Source organism: Marmota monax, unplaced genomic scaffold, assembly GCF_021218885.2.
Source record: "Marmota monax isolate L192 unplaced genomic scaffold, Marmota_monax_Labrador192_F-V1.1 WCK01_AAM20220418_F8-fsc00232, whole genome shotgun sequence".
Lineage (NCBI taxonomy): Eukaryota > Metazoa > Chordata > Mammalia > Rodentia > Sciuridae > Marmota > Marmota monax.
Genome location: NW_026695232.1, coordinates 1,820,486 through 1,833,731, shown reverse-complemented (window position 1 = coordinate 1,833,731; position 13,246 = coordinate 1,820,486). Strand labels below are relative to the sequence as shown.

Below are 13,246 nucleotides of genomic sequence, written 5' to 3'. Positions count from 1 at the left end.
ATTATTTAATTGCCAGGTATCCAGATGTTGACTGAACGCAAGGTATGAAAGTCAAGAAAGGTTTATTCTTTATATCTTCTGGAAGAAATTGTGGTCATAGATTGCCAGAGCCAAGCTGCTAATAAGGAACAGTTGAAATTGTAGCTTGATTTATCAAAGACTTCTTAGAGAATTGTGGTGTTGATATAAATTTAATAGTACAGTTCAGTAATGCACAAGTTAAATAAGAGGTACTATATTTCTTTGCTTAAGAGATTTGTATATTCTCTATTGAAATTATTATAAATAAAAAATTATTATATAAAAAATTCAGAGTAAAGAAAGTTATGAAGGAAAAGGTGACTTAACTCTTCAGAAAAAGGTTTATAGTTCTTTTGAATATACAGCAGACTGTGAGGCATTTGTCTTTTTTTAAATTGTACTTGTAACTGTTCTTTAATTTATTTTACTTGAATATTAACATTAGTATTTTGTTAGTTTTTTAATGAAACAATCTTACTTCATTCTAAGGAATTTGTTTTTTTTGCATTTTATAGCTTTTTTATGCATTCCAAGATGATCGATATCTCTACATGGTGATGGAATATATGCCTGGTGGAGATCTTGTAAACTTAATGAGCAACTATGATGTGCCTGAAAAGTGGGCACGATTCTATACTGCAGAAGTGGTTCTTGCATTGGATGCAATCCATTCCATGGGTTTTATTCATAGGTAAAGATAAAAATGCTTTAAATCTTTCATTTGCTAAAGGGAATAGCTAAAAAGAACTGAAACTTTGATTTATTTGATGAATATTTTCTACTCTAAATTTACTTAGTCTCTTCCCATGTGACATGAGTGACATTTAGAAATGATAGTTTTAGTATTTAGTTTAATGTTGATATGAATGTATTCTTTAATATCATTATTATATATCTGATTTTATAGCTTTTATATATTTGTATATTTTATGTTTATATGTATATATATACTATATCTGATTACATAGTTTTTAAATGGTATTTTGAAAAGTAATAATTGTTTTCTAAAGTAAGCACTGAGCCGGGTGTGGTGGTTCATGCCTGTAAGCCTAATGGCCTGGGAGGCTGAGGCAGTTCAAAGCCAGCATCAGCAACAATGAGGCACTAAAGCAACTCAATGAGACCCTGTCTCTAAATAAAATACAAAATAGGGCTGGGAATATGGCTCAGTGATTGAAAGCCCCTGAGTTTAATCCCTGGTACCCCCTCCCCCCCCCAAAAAATAAAGTATGTGCTGGAGTGTTACTTTGGTTTTAATTTTTTAATATAAATTGACTTTCTTTTGATTAATAGGTCTTATTTATGCATTAGAACAATATCATTTTTTTGCAAACACTGTCTGAATCCTATATACAATTGCTCTGCTGTATTTGCATGTCAGTGATGAAAAATGAAAATGACTTAGAAACTGTCCTGGTGTTATTTATGTACTTACCTATCTTACATGTTTCAATTACCTTTTATATTTTCAAATGTGATATTTTTGGTGGTTAATCTCTCTCAAATGATTGAAGAATCAAAGCTCTATCGTGTGTTTGTGTGTGTGTGTGTGTCTTCTTTTAAGGCATTAAAATATAAAGGAGTTTGCTTGATGAAAATTCAGTTTCTAGATGTGGATAGGGAACACATGTAGATCAAAGTTGGCCTTATATAGATTGAGAATACTTGACCTAAAATAACTGCCTCATAATTTTCACTAGTGTCTGATCTGTTTCAGAAATATTCTGCTATTTTTTTCTTCCCTTAGGGATGTGAAACCTGATAACATGCTGCTGGATAAATCTGGACATTTGAAGTTAGCAGATTTTGGTACTTGTATGAAGATGAATAAGGTTACTTAATTACACTTTAATTTTTGTTAATTCAAAGTAAAAGCTTCTTAGAAAATGCTATAAGAATTCACCAACCATATTTGGACTTGCCCGGAATTGATGTGCCTGTATTTGTTGAACTAAATACCATGGTTTCAATGTTGTATTGGTAACTTGTTAGCGATTTATTTTTCCTGTCTATTTAGGGTAAATGTGGATTTCCAGATTTACTAAATCCTTTATAACAACTCTATAATATACACTGCTGGTAACTAGAAATGGCATTAGCTTAAATGTCACTAAGTACTTACACTATTGTTAAAATTAGACTTCCATAAAAATTGAATTTCAGGAATGTGTCTACTTTTTAGTGTTTTATTTGCTTTCTGTTAACATGTAGAAAAGATTTTGCTGCTTATTTTAGGAGTCAGTCTAAAAATATATGCATGCTCACTATTTATATAATAAATAACTTATATACACAGCCAAAAGAACAAATATGCCACTTTCTTTTCAGTTGAAAGAGTATATATGATTTAATTTACCACAGAAAAGTAGTCAGGAAGCTCTGTTAATTTATATTGGTTAGTAGGAAACACTACATGATAACTTGTGTGTGAACATTTGGTTATAATTTTGTTGCATTAATAAAAAGCAAATAATTTTGGAGTAGGAGATATTCAGTGTCCTCAACGCTATTATGTCCTTTCCTAATACATATGCTTCCCCATTTATATTTTAGTCTACTTTTGTATGTTTTATTCACATTTTTAAGCATTTTAAACAGTCTTTTTAGTGTTTTAAAAAAAGGTAAAATTGATATTTATGTTATAAAGTGCTTCATTTTTCAGTCCTTCAATCTATTGGCTTATATGCTTGTTTTCTCCAATTAAGATAAAATCATTATATAGGCACAACTGGTGGAATATTAAATGGTGGCAATATGTCTTTCTAGTCAGTGTTAAAATAAAAATTACTGAGTGTGTGTATATGCTATGTAGTATATATGGTTATAGTGTGAATATAGTGTTCATGTGTTTTGTATAGATGGTTAAGCAGCTATGTGTTAGTTTTTCTCAAGTTTGAATTGCTTTGATATAATATTTAGTAGCCCAGAGATTTAGAGTTTTACAGTTATATTAAGAAGAAAGTCATTTTAAATAATTGACACTTTACTTAATATCCTAATTCAAAATTTGACCTGCTACTTTTTTTTAGGAAGGTATGGTACGATGTGATACAGCAGTTGGAACACCTGATTATATTTCCCCTGAAGTATTAAAATCCCAAGGTGGTGATGGTTATTATGGACGAGAATGTGACTGGTGGTCAGTTGGGGTATTTTTATATGAAATGCTTGTAGGTGAGTAATGAGGGTTTTATGTACCTAATATAGTTCATCCCAAAACTCACTGCTTGGCTTCTTCTAATTAATATTTGTTATATTAAGTAATGTTGATTTTGTTTATAGGAAATACACATGATCCAAAATCTGCTTTGTATGTGTTTTTTAAAGCTATTTAAAGGATTAGAGCAAATTCGTGTTCTTTTATTATAATAAATGTATATTTTCTTTTAAAAAAATTTTTTTTTGTATTTGTAGATGGACAGTATGCCTTTTATTTGTTTTTTATTTTTATGTGATGCTGAGGATCAAACCCAGTGCCTCACGCATGCTAGGCAAGTGCTCTGCCACTGAGCTACAGACCCAGCCTGAATGTGTGTTTCTTTTTTTTTGGGTTATGAACTCCCATTTTTATTCCAAATACAGATTGCAGAATCACATCGGTTGCACATCCACATTTTTACATAATGCCATATTAGTAACTGTTGTATTCTGCTGTCTTTCCTATCCTCTACTATCCCCCCTCCCCTCCCCTCCCATCTTCTCTCTCTACCCCATCCACTGTAATTCATTTCTCTCCTTGTTTTTTTTCCCATTCCCCTCACAACCTCTTATATGTAATTTTGTATAACAATGAGGGTCTCCTTCCATTTCCATGCAATTTCCCTTTTCTCTCCCTTTCCCTCCCACCTCATGTCTCTGTTTAATGTTAATCTTTTCCTCCTGCTCTTCCTCCCTGCTCTGTTCTTAGTTGCTCTCATTACATCAAAGAAGACATTTGGCATTTGTTTTTTAGGGATTGGCTAGCTTCACTTTTAACACATATTTAAAAAGGGAACTTTGACTCTTTTCCTTTAACATAGATTTTTTTTGAAATGTATTTTATTTTGCTTTTATGTTCCTTATCAATTTTTCAGGTGATACACCTTTTTATGCAGATTCTTTGGTTGGAACTTACAGTAAGATTATGAACCATAAAAATTCACTAACTTTCCCTGATGATAATGACATATCAAAAGAAGCAAAAAATCTCATTTGTGCCTTCCTTACTGACAGGTAAATAATCTTGACATTGAACTCCTGTTAATTCTTAAGAATTCTAATCTTACTGCTCAGTTTGTAAGATCATATCTAAGCTCCTACATGTGAACTAATAAAATATAAATTCCCCCATTCCCAAAATCATTTATGACAATGAAATCTGGTATAATTTTATAATATACTCTGTTATTTTAGATTTCAACTTACTTTCTGTACTTAAGCCATTGGGATAATAACGTAGTCTTTGCTGATGGCTAGAGCAGATAACATTTTTTGTTAAATTTTTTAACTTGATTAATTATCAGAATGACAGTGTATTTTGTTGAGTCTAAGAATTTTTCTTAACATTTTAACATCTCAAGAGTGCATCTCACATCAGTGGTATGTATTTATTTAGTTGAGTTTTTTTCTTATAATTATATAAAAATGATGGTGCATTTTCCAATTTTCTATTTGATGGTACCTAGAGAAAGCATAAAGCTATAAATATATACATTTTCTACCTCCTTTTTTCTCAACATTGTCATTGGCATTATGTTTTCTATATTCAGCAAGTATTAGATAAATGTACTTTGTTTTTGAAACAAAAATGTCATAGTTTGTATATTTCTGTGATTTCCTTTGTATTTGTTTCTGTTCTGTTCTGTTGTATTTATTTGCAGTGCTGGGAATCAAACCCAGATCCTTACACATACTGGGCAAGCACTCAGTAGTGGTTTATTTTTAAATATAAAAATGAATCAAGTAACTTAGTAATAAGATTACACTTAATGCATTTAATTTTGATTATGGATTAATTTAAATAATAGGGTGGCTTCAGACTTTAAATATCTTTCAATTTTAAGATTCATTTTCATTAAAATTAAGTCACTTTTATTAAAACTAACTTATATTTCCTTATTTCCTTTAGACTGTGAAATTAGGTAGACTTTTCAAAGTTTACATTTTAATTTAAAGAACTGTGTTGGGGGGATTGTCATATAGAAGTGAGCAAGATTCATAGTATTTTTTCTAATAGTTCATTTTTTTAAAAATATTTATTTTTAGTTGTAGTTGGATACAATACCTTTTTAAAAAATTTTATTTATTTTTATGTAGCCTTGAGGATCGAACCCAGGGCCGTGTGTGTGCTAGGCGAGCATTCTACCACTGGGCCACAACTACACAAACAAATTAGGCATTTATAGAACAGAAAAATAATTACGATGACGTACGTACTGTGGGAGTCCTAGAGAGGTTCTCTAATCCAGTCTGGAAGAGTCAGTGACAGCTTCTTAGAGACAATATCATACATCTAAAATAATTTATTCTTTAACTTATGAAAAAAAATTGAAATTCAGGTATCCTCTTTGTATTCTACTGGAGAACAGACCATGCTAAGTTCCTCTTTCCAATTCAGCTAAAGGCACATTTTTTAAAATTTTGATGCTCACCAAAACAAGGCCAGCAATCAATACCTTGTCCAGTTAAAGCTCTGAATTTTGTAGCAATGTCAGGAATTGCTACAAAAATCATTGGGTTTTGATTGGTCAGAAATATTGCATAGTTTAGAAAGTAAAATTTTAAATATAAAATGTTTTTCTGGAATTTTTTGGTGTAAAAGAAAACTGTTGGTTGCAAAGAAAAATGCATAACTTTATAATCATAAGAAGAAAACTGCATTGTGTTTTATTCATCATGCTGTTGAAGCAAGAGGATGATTCATCTGGATTCTCAATATCAGTACAAGAGTCATGGAATATTAACAAGTCTATATTTTTGTATATTTTCCCTTAGTATTCTTTAAATGATTTCTTTAGTGTTCTCAGTCTTCTGCTTATTCTCTATTTTGGCTGAAAATTATGCTAAAAATATAATTTCAAGGTCTGTACAGGTTTATTATTCTGTCTACAGATAAACCTAGACAGGTTATAAGAAGATGTTAAATATTTGGGATGGGGTTGTAGCTCAGTGGTAGAGCACTTGGCTAGCATGCGTGAGGCACTGGGTTCCATCCTCAGCACTACATAAAAAGAAATAAATAAAAATAAAGGTCCATCAACAACAATAACAAAAATTAATTACTTTTCTTCTTTCTTCAGAGAAGTGAGATTAGGAAGAAATGGTGTAGAAGAAATCAAACGACATCTGTTCTTCAAAAATGATCAGTGGGCTTGGGAAACACTCCGAGACAGTAAGTTTTTTTTTCTTGCACATTAGATTTCCTATTTGTAAGTAACTTCTGATGCTACATCCCTGTTCTGTATGGAAATTGTCTTAATCTACTAAAAAACAAGAGTATTTGATAATATTGGGGAAATTGTATAACTCCTCCCCTCATGTCCCACTCAAGATAGCAAGATGAATAATACAGGTGGAATGAATTTGGTCTCAGCAGTTGTAATTTGATATTTGATCTTTGTTGTTTCCTTGTGGAGGAAGTAAATTAAGTCAAGTAATAGTAGTATTGTTATTTGTTTGACTTTTTTTTTTTTTAATTTTTATTGTTGGTTGTTCAAAACATTACATAGTTCTTGATCTATCATATTTCACACTTTGATTCAAATGGGTTATGAACTCCCATTTTTACCCCGTATATTGTTTGACTTTTAAAATGTGTTTTCTTGTGAAAGGGCAAGTTATTTTTATTAAAACTTATATTTAGGAAATTTATTATTACTGAATACTAGAATTTAATTTTATGAGGGTATTGGAAATTGTGATATATTTGATTTCATCAGGGTCTTGGCAGCTTGCAATTAAGATATAAAAATAATGTAGCTAGGTGAGGTGGCGCACACCTGTAATCCCAGCAGCTCTGGAGGCTAAGATAGGAGGATTATGAGTTCAAAGCTAGCCTCAGCAACTATGAGGCACTAAGCAACTCAGTGATACTCTGTCTCTAAATAAAATACAGAATAGGGCTGGGGATGTGGCTCAGTAGTTGAGTGCCCCTGAGTTAAATCCCTGGTGCAAAAAAAAAAAGAGTACTGTGTAAGGAAGTTAATTTTCAGTTAATCTAGAACATTTCCTTATATTTTTAAAATAAAGTTAAAATTATAAGTTTATTTGCAGAAAATCTTGCACAAGGTAGTTGAATCAAAATTGTTGTATAATAGGGTTCTCATCATCTTTGTAGATTTAGAAAGACAAGAATTCATCTTTTACCCTTATGAAGCCTCAGAATTTTCTTGTCCTTTTTACTTTTCAGAAAAAGGATAATGTGTATAGCAGTCCCTAACTTCCTGCTATATCAGTAGCAGTGAATAGTAATAACTGGAGTGAACTCACCTATGTAGTTTTTTTTTTAAAAAATGTTTTTAGTTGTAGGTGGATACAGTACCTTTATTTTATTTATATATGATGCTAAGAATTGAGCCCAGTGCCTTACACGGCTACGTAAGCAAGCACGCTACAACTGAGCTACAATCTCAGTCCTCATCTAGGTAGTTTTAGAACAGTTAAAAAATTAGATATTTGGGGCTGGGGCTATAGCTTAGTGGCAGAGCACTTGACTAGCATGTGTGAAGCACTGTGTTTTAATCCTCAGCACCATATAAAAATAAAAAAAATAAAGGCATTCTGTCCATGTACAACTACAAAAAATATATTTTAAAAGTTAGGTATTTGTCTTAAGAATTACCTAATTAGTTTAGACAGTGAGGATTCTTTGGTGGGATAGGGAGTGGATTTAGTTAGCTTTGAAGAAATAGATCATATAGGTTTGTCAGTCAATATTCCAGTTGTTAAATGTTTTAAAAGAAGCAGTTAAATATTTTCCAAGTATAGTCCATATATTTTGCAAAGCTATAAAATTCTCTTAAGAAGAAGAAAGGGAAATAATTTTTTCTGGAAATCAAGAAATTATACTTCAACAAAGAATGGCATTGAATGATTGGCTGTCTTGAGTGCTATAAGAAGACCTTGACCTTGGGCGAATGTATTAAAGTTATGCTGAGAAATGAGGAACTTCCTCCTCTTCATTAGTAAATGTGACATGATAATCTTCAGGCTGCAAGAGAAAATATTCCAAGATAAAGTTGAGCAGGAAGTAAAACAAATGGTTACATTGTAAAATTTTGTGTTTTTATTCAAGTTATTCTCTTAGCAAAGTTTAAGAAAACAGTATACAAATACAATTATAAATCTGAAGAAAGTTTTCTTTAGGCCCCTTTTAAATTATCTTTGGAATTGCCTTAAGTTGTTTTGCAAATGAAGTTAGGAAATGCATAAATAACCATAGGATAACCACATGATAAATAATTCTGAAAAATACAGTATATTTTATGGATTCAAAACTGAATTATTAATTAGGAATGGAGGCAATTTAATTGACAAATTATTTGTTGAACACCTATTACGTGGTGAGCACTATGTTATTTGAAGAACTAGGAGAGCATCAGTGATCATGCCAACAAAAATTTTACACTTGTGGAGCTCATAGTCTCATGAAATCGGGGGTGTTGAGAGCCACAGCCGAAGGGGCCCCAGCAAACTTCCAGCTGCCAGCTGATGATTGGCTCACAGCTGCCCCAGCAAACTTCTAGCTGCCAACTGATTGGCTCCTCTGCGGTGATGCTCATTGGGTTGTTTCCCCTGTGGCCCACCAAATGCCGCAGTCTGGGCACAATTCAGGAGCCACTTGTCAAAAGAAACAAACTTTATTTTTAGAACACACAGCCAAACCACACAGCTCTTCAGGAAAACCTTCAGAGCCCAACTGCCACCACCGGTTTTCCACAAGCCTCTCCACCTCCCCCACTCCTGCTCTTGAGGCCGATTGGCTGGGTTGCGTGGGCGGAGCCAAAAAAAGTCCCCCAATGAGCAGCTCCATGGTCTGAAAGGGCGGGGAAACAACCCAATGAGCATCATGGCAGAGGAGCCAATCAGTTGGCAGCTAGAAGTTTGCTGGGGCCGCAGTGAGCCAGTCATCAGCTGACAGCGGGAAGTTTGCTGGGGCCCCTTCGGCTTTGGCTCTCAACAAAATCAATGACATTTTATTATATTGTTTTATTATTTTATTATTATATTATTATATAATATAATAATAAATTAATATATTATTAAAATATATTATAATAAATTAATATGATAATAAATCAATATATTATTATATAATATATATTATATTATTTATTATATTATTTTATTATATTGAGTACAAAATCAATGACATTTTATTATATTGCTGTATATTCTTAACGTAAATGCTTTTATTTAAAAAAAAACAATGACTTCACTGATAAATCAAAGGAACTGTGAAGAGCTTCTTTGAATTTGTTTGTTATGTAATTTATTAGTAATATTATTTTCTTTTTAAAATATATATTTGATACAGTTTTGCAATAAACATTTTGATAGCTTTTCCTAATCTCAGTAGATCCTGTTTTGTAGTTATTGAAAAAGACAAAGAAATATTGAAGCCTCTAGAACTTACTGTTCTTACTCTTCCTACCCTTTTTTTTTACTTCCCACCCCTAAAATACCAAGAATAGTTTTATTTGAACTGACCTCACTAACCTAATTTTTTAAAAATTATGTAAGCTATGATTCCTTTTAATTTTCTGACTCTATACAATTTTATTTGGCAAGACTGCTTTCTTTTATAATAATTATTTTAGTAGTTTTGTCACTTACACATCTCTAAGTTATAATGCCAATTAGTTTTACTCTTTTGTTCCTCAGTCGTATGGGAGCAGGGTACAAAATGCTTGATTTTTGGCAGACTTCCTGTGAGTTTCTTGATTGTGTTCACTCTTAATTTAGAGGCACAAAGTATTAAGATTGTGAAGTTAGTCATTCACTCATTTGAGACAGAATTGAAGAATTGACAGAGAGTAAGTTTAAAGATAGGAGACAAAAGAAGTGAAAAGACCCAAATAATTTGGTATGCTACAAGCACAATATGAGCACTATAAAATAATGCAGTTAGAGCACACTATTTTATACTCCCATGGGCAGAATACATAAAGAACTAAGGTCCAGCTTCTGCATATCTTCATCAACTGTGCTTTTCTATGATTTTCTTTTAATAGTAACCATCCTAATGAGAATATAGTTGTATCTCATTATGGTTTTTTAAAAATATTTTTTAGTTGTCAATGGACTTTTTATTTATTTGTATGTAGTGCTGAGAATCGAACCCAGTGACTCACACATGTTAGGCAAGCGCTCTACCGGTGGGCTACAACTCAGCCCTCATTATGGTTTTGATTTGCATTTTTCTAATGACTGGGGGGATGTTAAACATCTTTTCATGTGCTTATTTTATTCGCCATCCACATATCTGCTTGAGAAATTTCTATGAAAGTCTTTTGCCCATTTTTGAGTTGAGTTGTGTGTTTTTGTTGTTGAGTTGTAGGGGTTCTTTATGTATTCTGAATATTAATCCCTTATCAGATACATGGTTTGCAAATATTTTCTCCCATTCTCTGGGTTTCTCTCCCCCTTTCTCCCTCCCCCCATAGGTATTGGGATTGAACCCAGGGACACTTAACCATTGATCCACATTCCCCAACCCCCTTTTATTATTGTTTTATTTTGACACAGGGTCTCATTCACTAAGTTACTGAGGTTGACTTGGAACTTTTGATCCTCTTGCCTCAGTCTCCTAAATAACTGGGATTACAGGCATGCACCACCACACCCAGATTTTCATTCTATTGGTAGTATCCTTTGACACACAAAAATTTTGTTGTTTTGTTTTGCTATTATGGATTTAACCTACTGGTGCTTTATCGCTGAATTACATCCCATAACATTTATGTTTTAGTTGTAGGTGGACACAATTACCCTTATTTTATTGTTATGTGGTGCTGAAGATCGAACCCAGTGTCTCACACATACTAAGTGAGCACTCTTCCTCTGAGCCACAACCCCAGCCTATCCCCAGTCTTTTTTAATTTCTTATTCAAGACAGGATCTTGTTAAGTTGCCAAGGCTGGCCTTAAATTTGTGCTCCTTTGCCTCAACCTTCTGATTTGCTAGTATTTATAGGTGTGTACCACCATGACAGGCCTGGGATGTTCTATGTATAGGATCATGTCATCTATGAATAGAGTAGTTTTAACTTATTTATTTCCAGTTTATATGTCCCCCACCACCACCACTTTTTTTTTTCCGTACCTAATTATTCAGACTTGATCTTCAAGTATAATGTTAAATAGCAATGGTGAAAATGGGCTTTCTTGTATTCCTTATCATGGGGAAAGGTTTTAGTCTTTAACCATTGAGTATGATAGTAGTTGTGGGATTTTAGACTTGTTAAATACTTTTTCTGCATCAAGTGGAATGATTGTGTTTTTCTTCCCTTTATTCTGTTATTGTAATATAGTTGTCCTTAGTGTCCATGGAGGATTGGTTTGAGAACCCTGAACAGATACCAAAATTTGAAAATACTCAAGTCCCTGATATAAAATGGCACAGTAGGGCTGCAGTTGTGGCTCAGTAGTAGAGCTTGCCTCTCACATGTGAGGCACTGGGTTCAATCTTCAACACCACATAAAAATAAACAAACAAAATAAAGACATTGTGTTCAACTGTAATTAAAAATTTTTTTTTTAAAAAAATGGCACAGTAATTGCATAGAACTCACACACATCTTTCAACATACTTTGACTCATCTCTATAAATAAATAGTTGTAATACCGTTCTTTTAGGGAAAAATGACAAAAAAAAAGTCTGTACATCTTTAAACACAGTTCTTTTTAAAGGTTATTTTGAATCTTGTTTTGGTTGAATCAACCTGTTTATATAGAGGACCAGATACATTGCACTGACTGATGTGGTGAAGTACCTTGTAGTAAATCCCATTTAGTCATAGAGTACAGTTCTGTTTAAAATTTTTTTAGTTGATGATAAAATTGGCTGTATTTATGACATGTTAATCCTTTGAATATGGCACTGTGTTCTACTTGCAACTTTTTTTTTTGTATCTATGCTAATAAAAGGTATTACTCTGGGCTTTTGTTTGTTTTGGTGTCTTTGTTATTGGTGTCAGCAATGCTGATCTCATGGAATTTATTAGGAACTTTTCCCTCTATTTTTTAGAAGTGCTTGAGGTGGGTTTATGTTGTAAAGCCATCTAGTGTTGAACTTTTTGTGTTGTGTAGACTGTAGATATTTTTTACTATTTTTAAAATCTCTTTACTTGTTTTGGGTCTCTTCTAATTTCTAACTTTTATTTTAGCAAGTTTTAGTTGATGGTGTTTTTAGGAATTTGTCCAGTTCATCTATAATTTGTTGGTACATACTCATTCATAGTACTTTCTTTAATACTTCTTATTCCTAAATGATTAGTATCTTTATGCTTACTTTTATTGTTCATGTCTTTTTCCCCCTAAGTTCAGTAAAATGGTTGTCATTTATTTTTAGCTTTTTAAAGAACCACTTTTAATTTTTTTTTATTAACTTTTGTTATTGGTTTTACGTTCTTTATTTTATCTGTACTATAATCTTTTTTTTGCTAGCTCTAGATTTATTTACTTTTTTCTAGTTTTATAATTTCAAGTTAATGGTTTATGAGATCTTTCTTGTTTTTAATATAGACATTTACAGCTGAAATTTTCTCTTGTGTACTGTTTTTACTGAATCCCATAAGTTTTGGCATGATATTTTCATTTTCATCAAAATAGTTTTCTATATCTCCCTCTGATTTGTTCTTTCACTCATTTGGTGGTTTAAGAAAATTTTGAGTTCCACAATATTTTCAGACTTCTGGTTTAATTCCATTGTGATTTGAAAAGTGATTTTAATCTTTTTACATTTATTCAGACTTCTTTTTGGCCTAATATATAGTCCCTCCTGGAAAATGTCTTTTAAGTGTTCTTGAGAAAACATGTATTCTACTTTGGTTGGGTGAAATGTGTTCTGTATATCTATTATATATCTAGTTGGTTTATGGTTGTTCAAATCTTGTATTTTCTTATTGATTTTGTCTTTATGTGTTCTTTTTCTCCCTGAATTCATGTCAGCTTTTCCTTTATATACTTTGGAGCTGTGTTGTTCATATTTATAATTGTTACATTTTCTTAATATATTAAGCTTTTTC

General features: G+C 32.1%; 1 protein-coding gene across 3 annotated transcripts in view; it reads left to right on the top strand.

Moving 5' to 3' along the window:
* Positions 1-13,246, top strand: part of Rock1 (Rho associated coiled-coil containing protein kinase 1) — a 151,777-nt gene that overhangs the window by 61,717 nt on the left and 76,814 nt on the right. For all 3 annotated transcript variants that reach the window (XM_046438524.2, XM_046438523.2, XM_058577089.1), the window contains 5 exons: positions 537-712; positions 1,769-1,853; positions 3,051-3,195; positions 4,095-4,233; positions 6,300-6,391. In XM_046438524.2, coding sequence (XP_046294480.1) covers positions 537-712; positions 1,769-1,853; positions 3,051-3,195; positions 4,095-4,233; positions 6,300-6,391 — 637 coding nt within the window. The remainder of the gene's footprint in view (positions 1-536; positions 713-1,768; positions 1,854-3,050; positions 3,196-4,094; positions 4,234-6,299; positions 6,392-13,246) is intronic.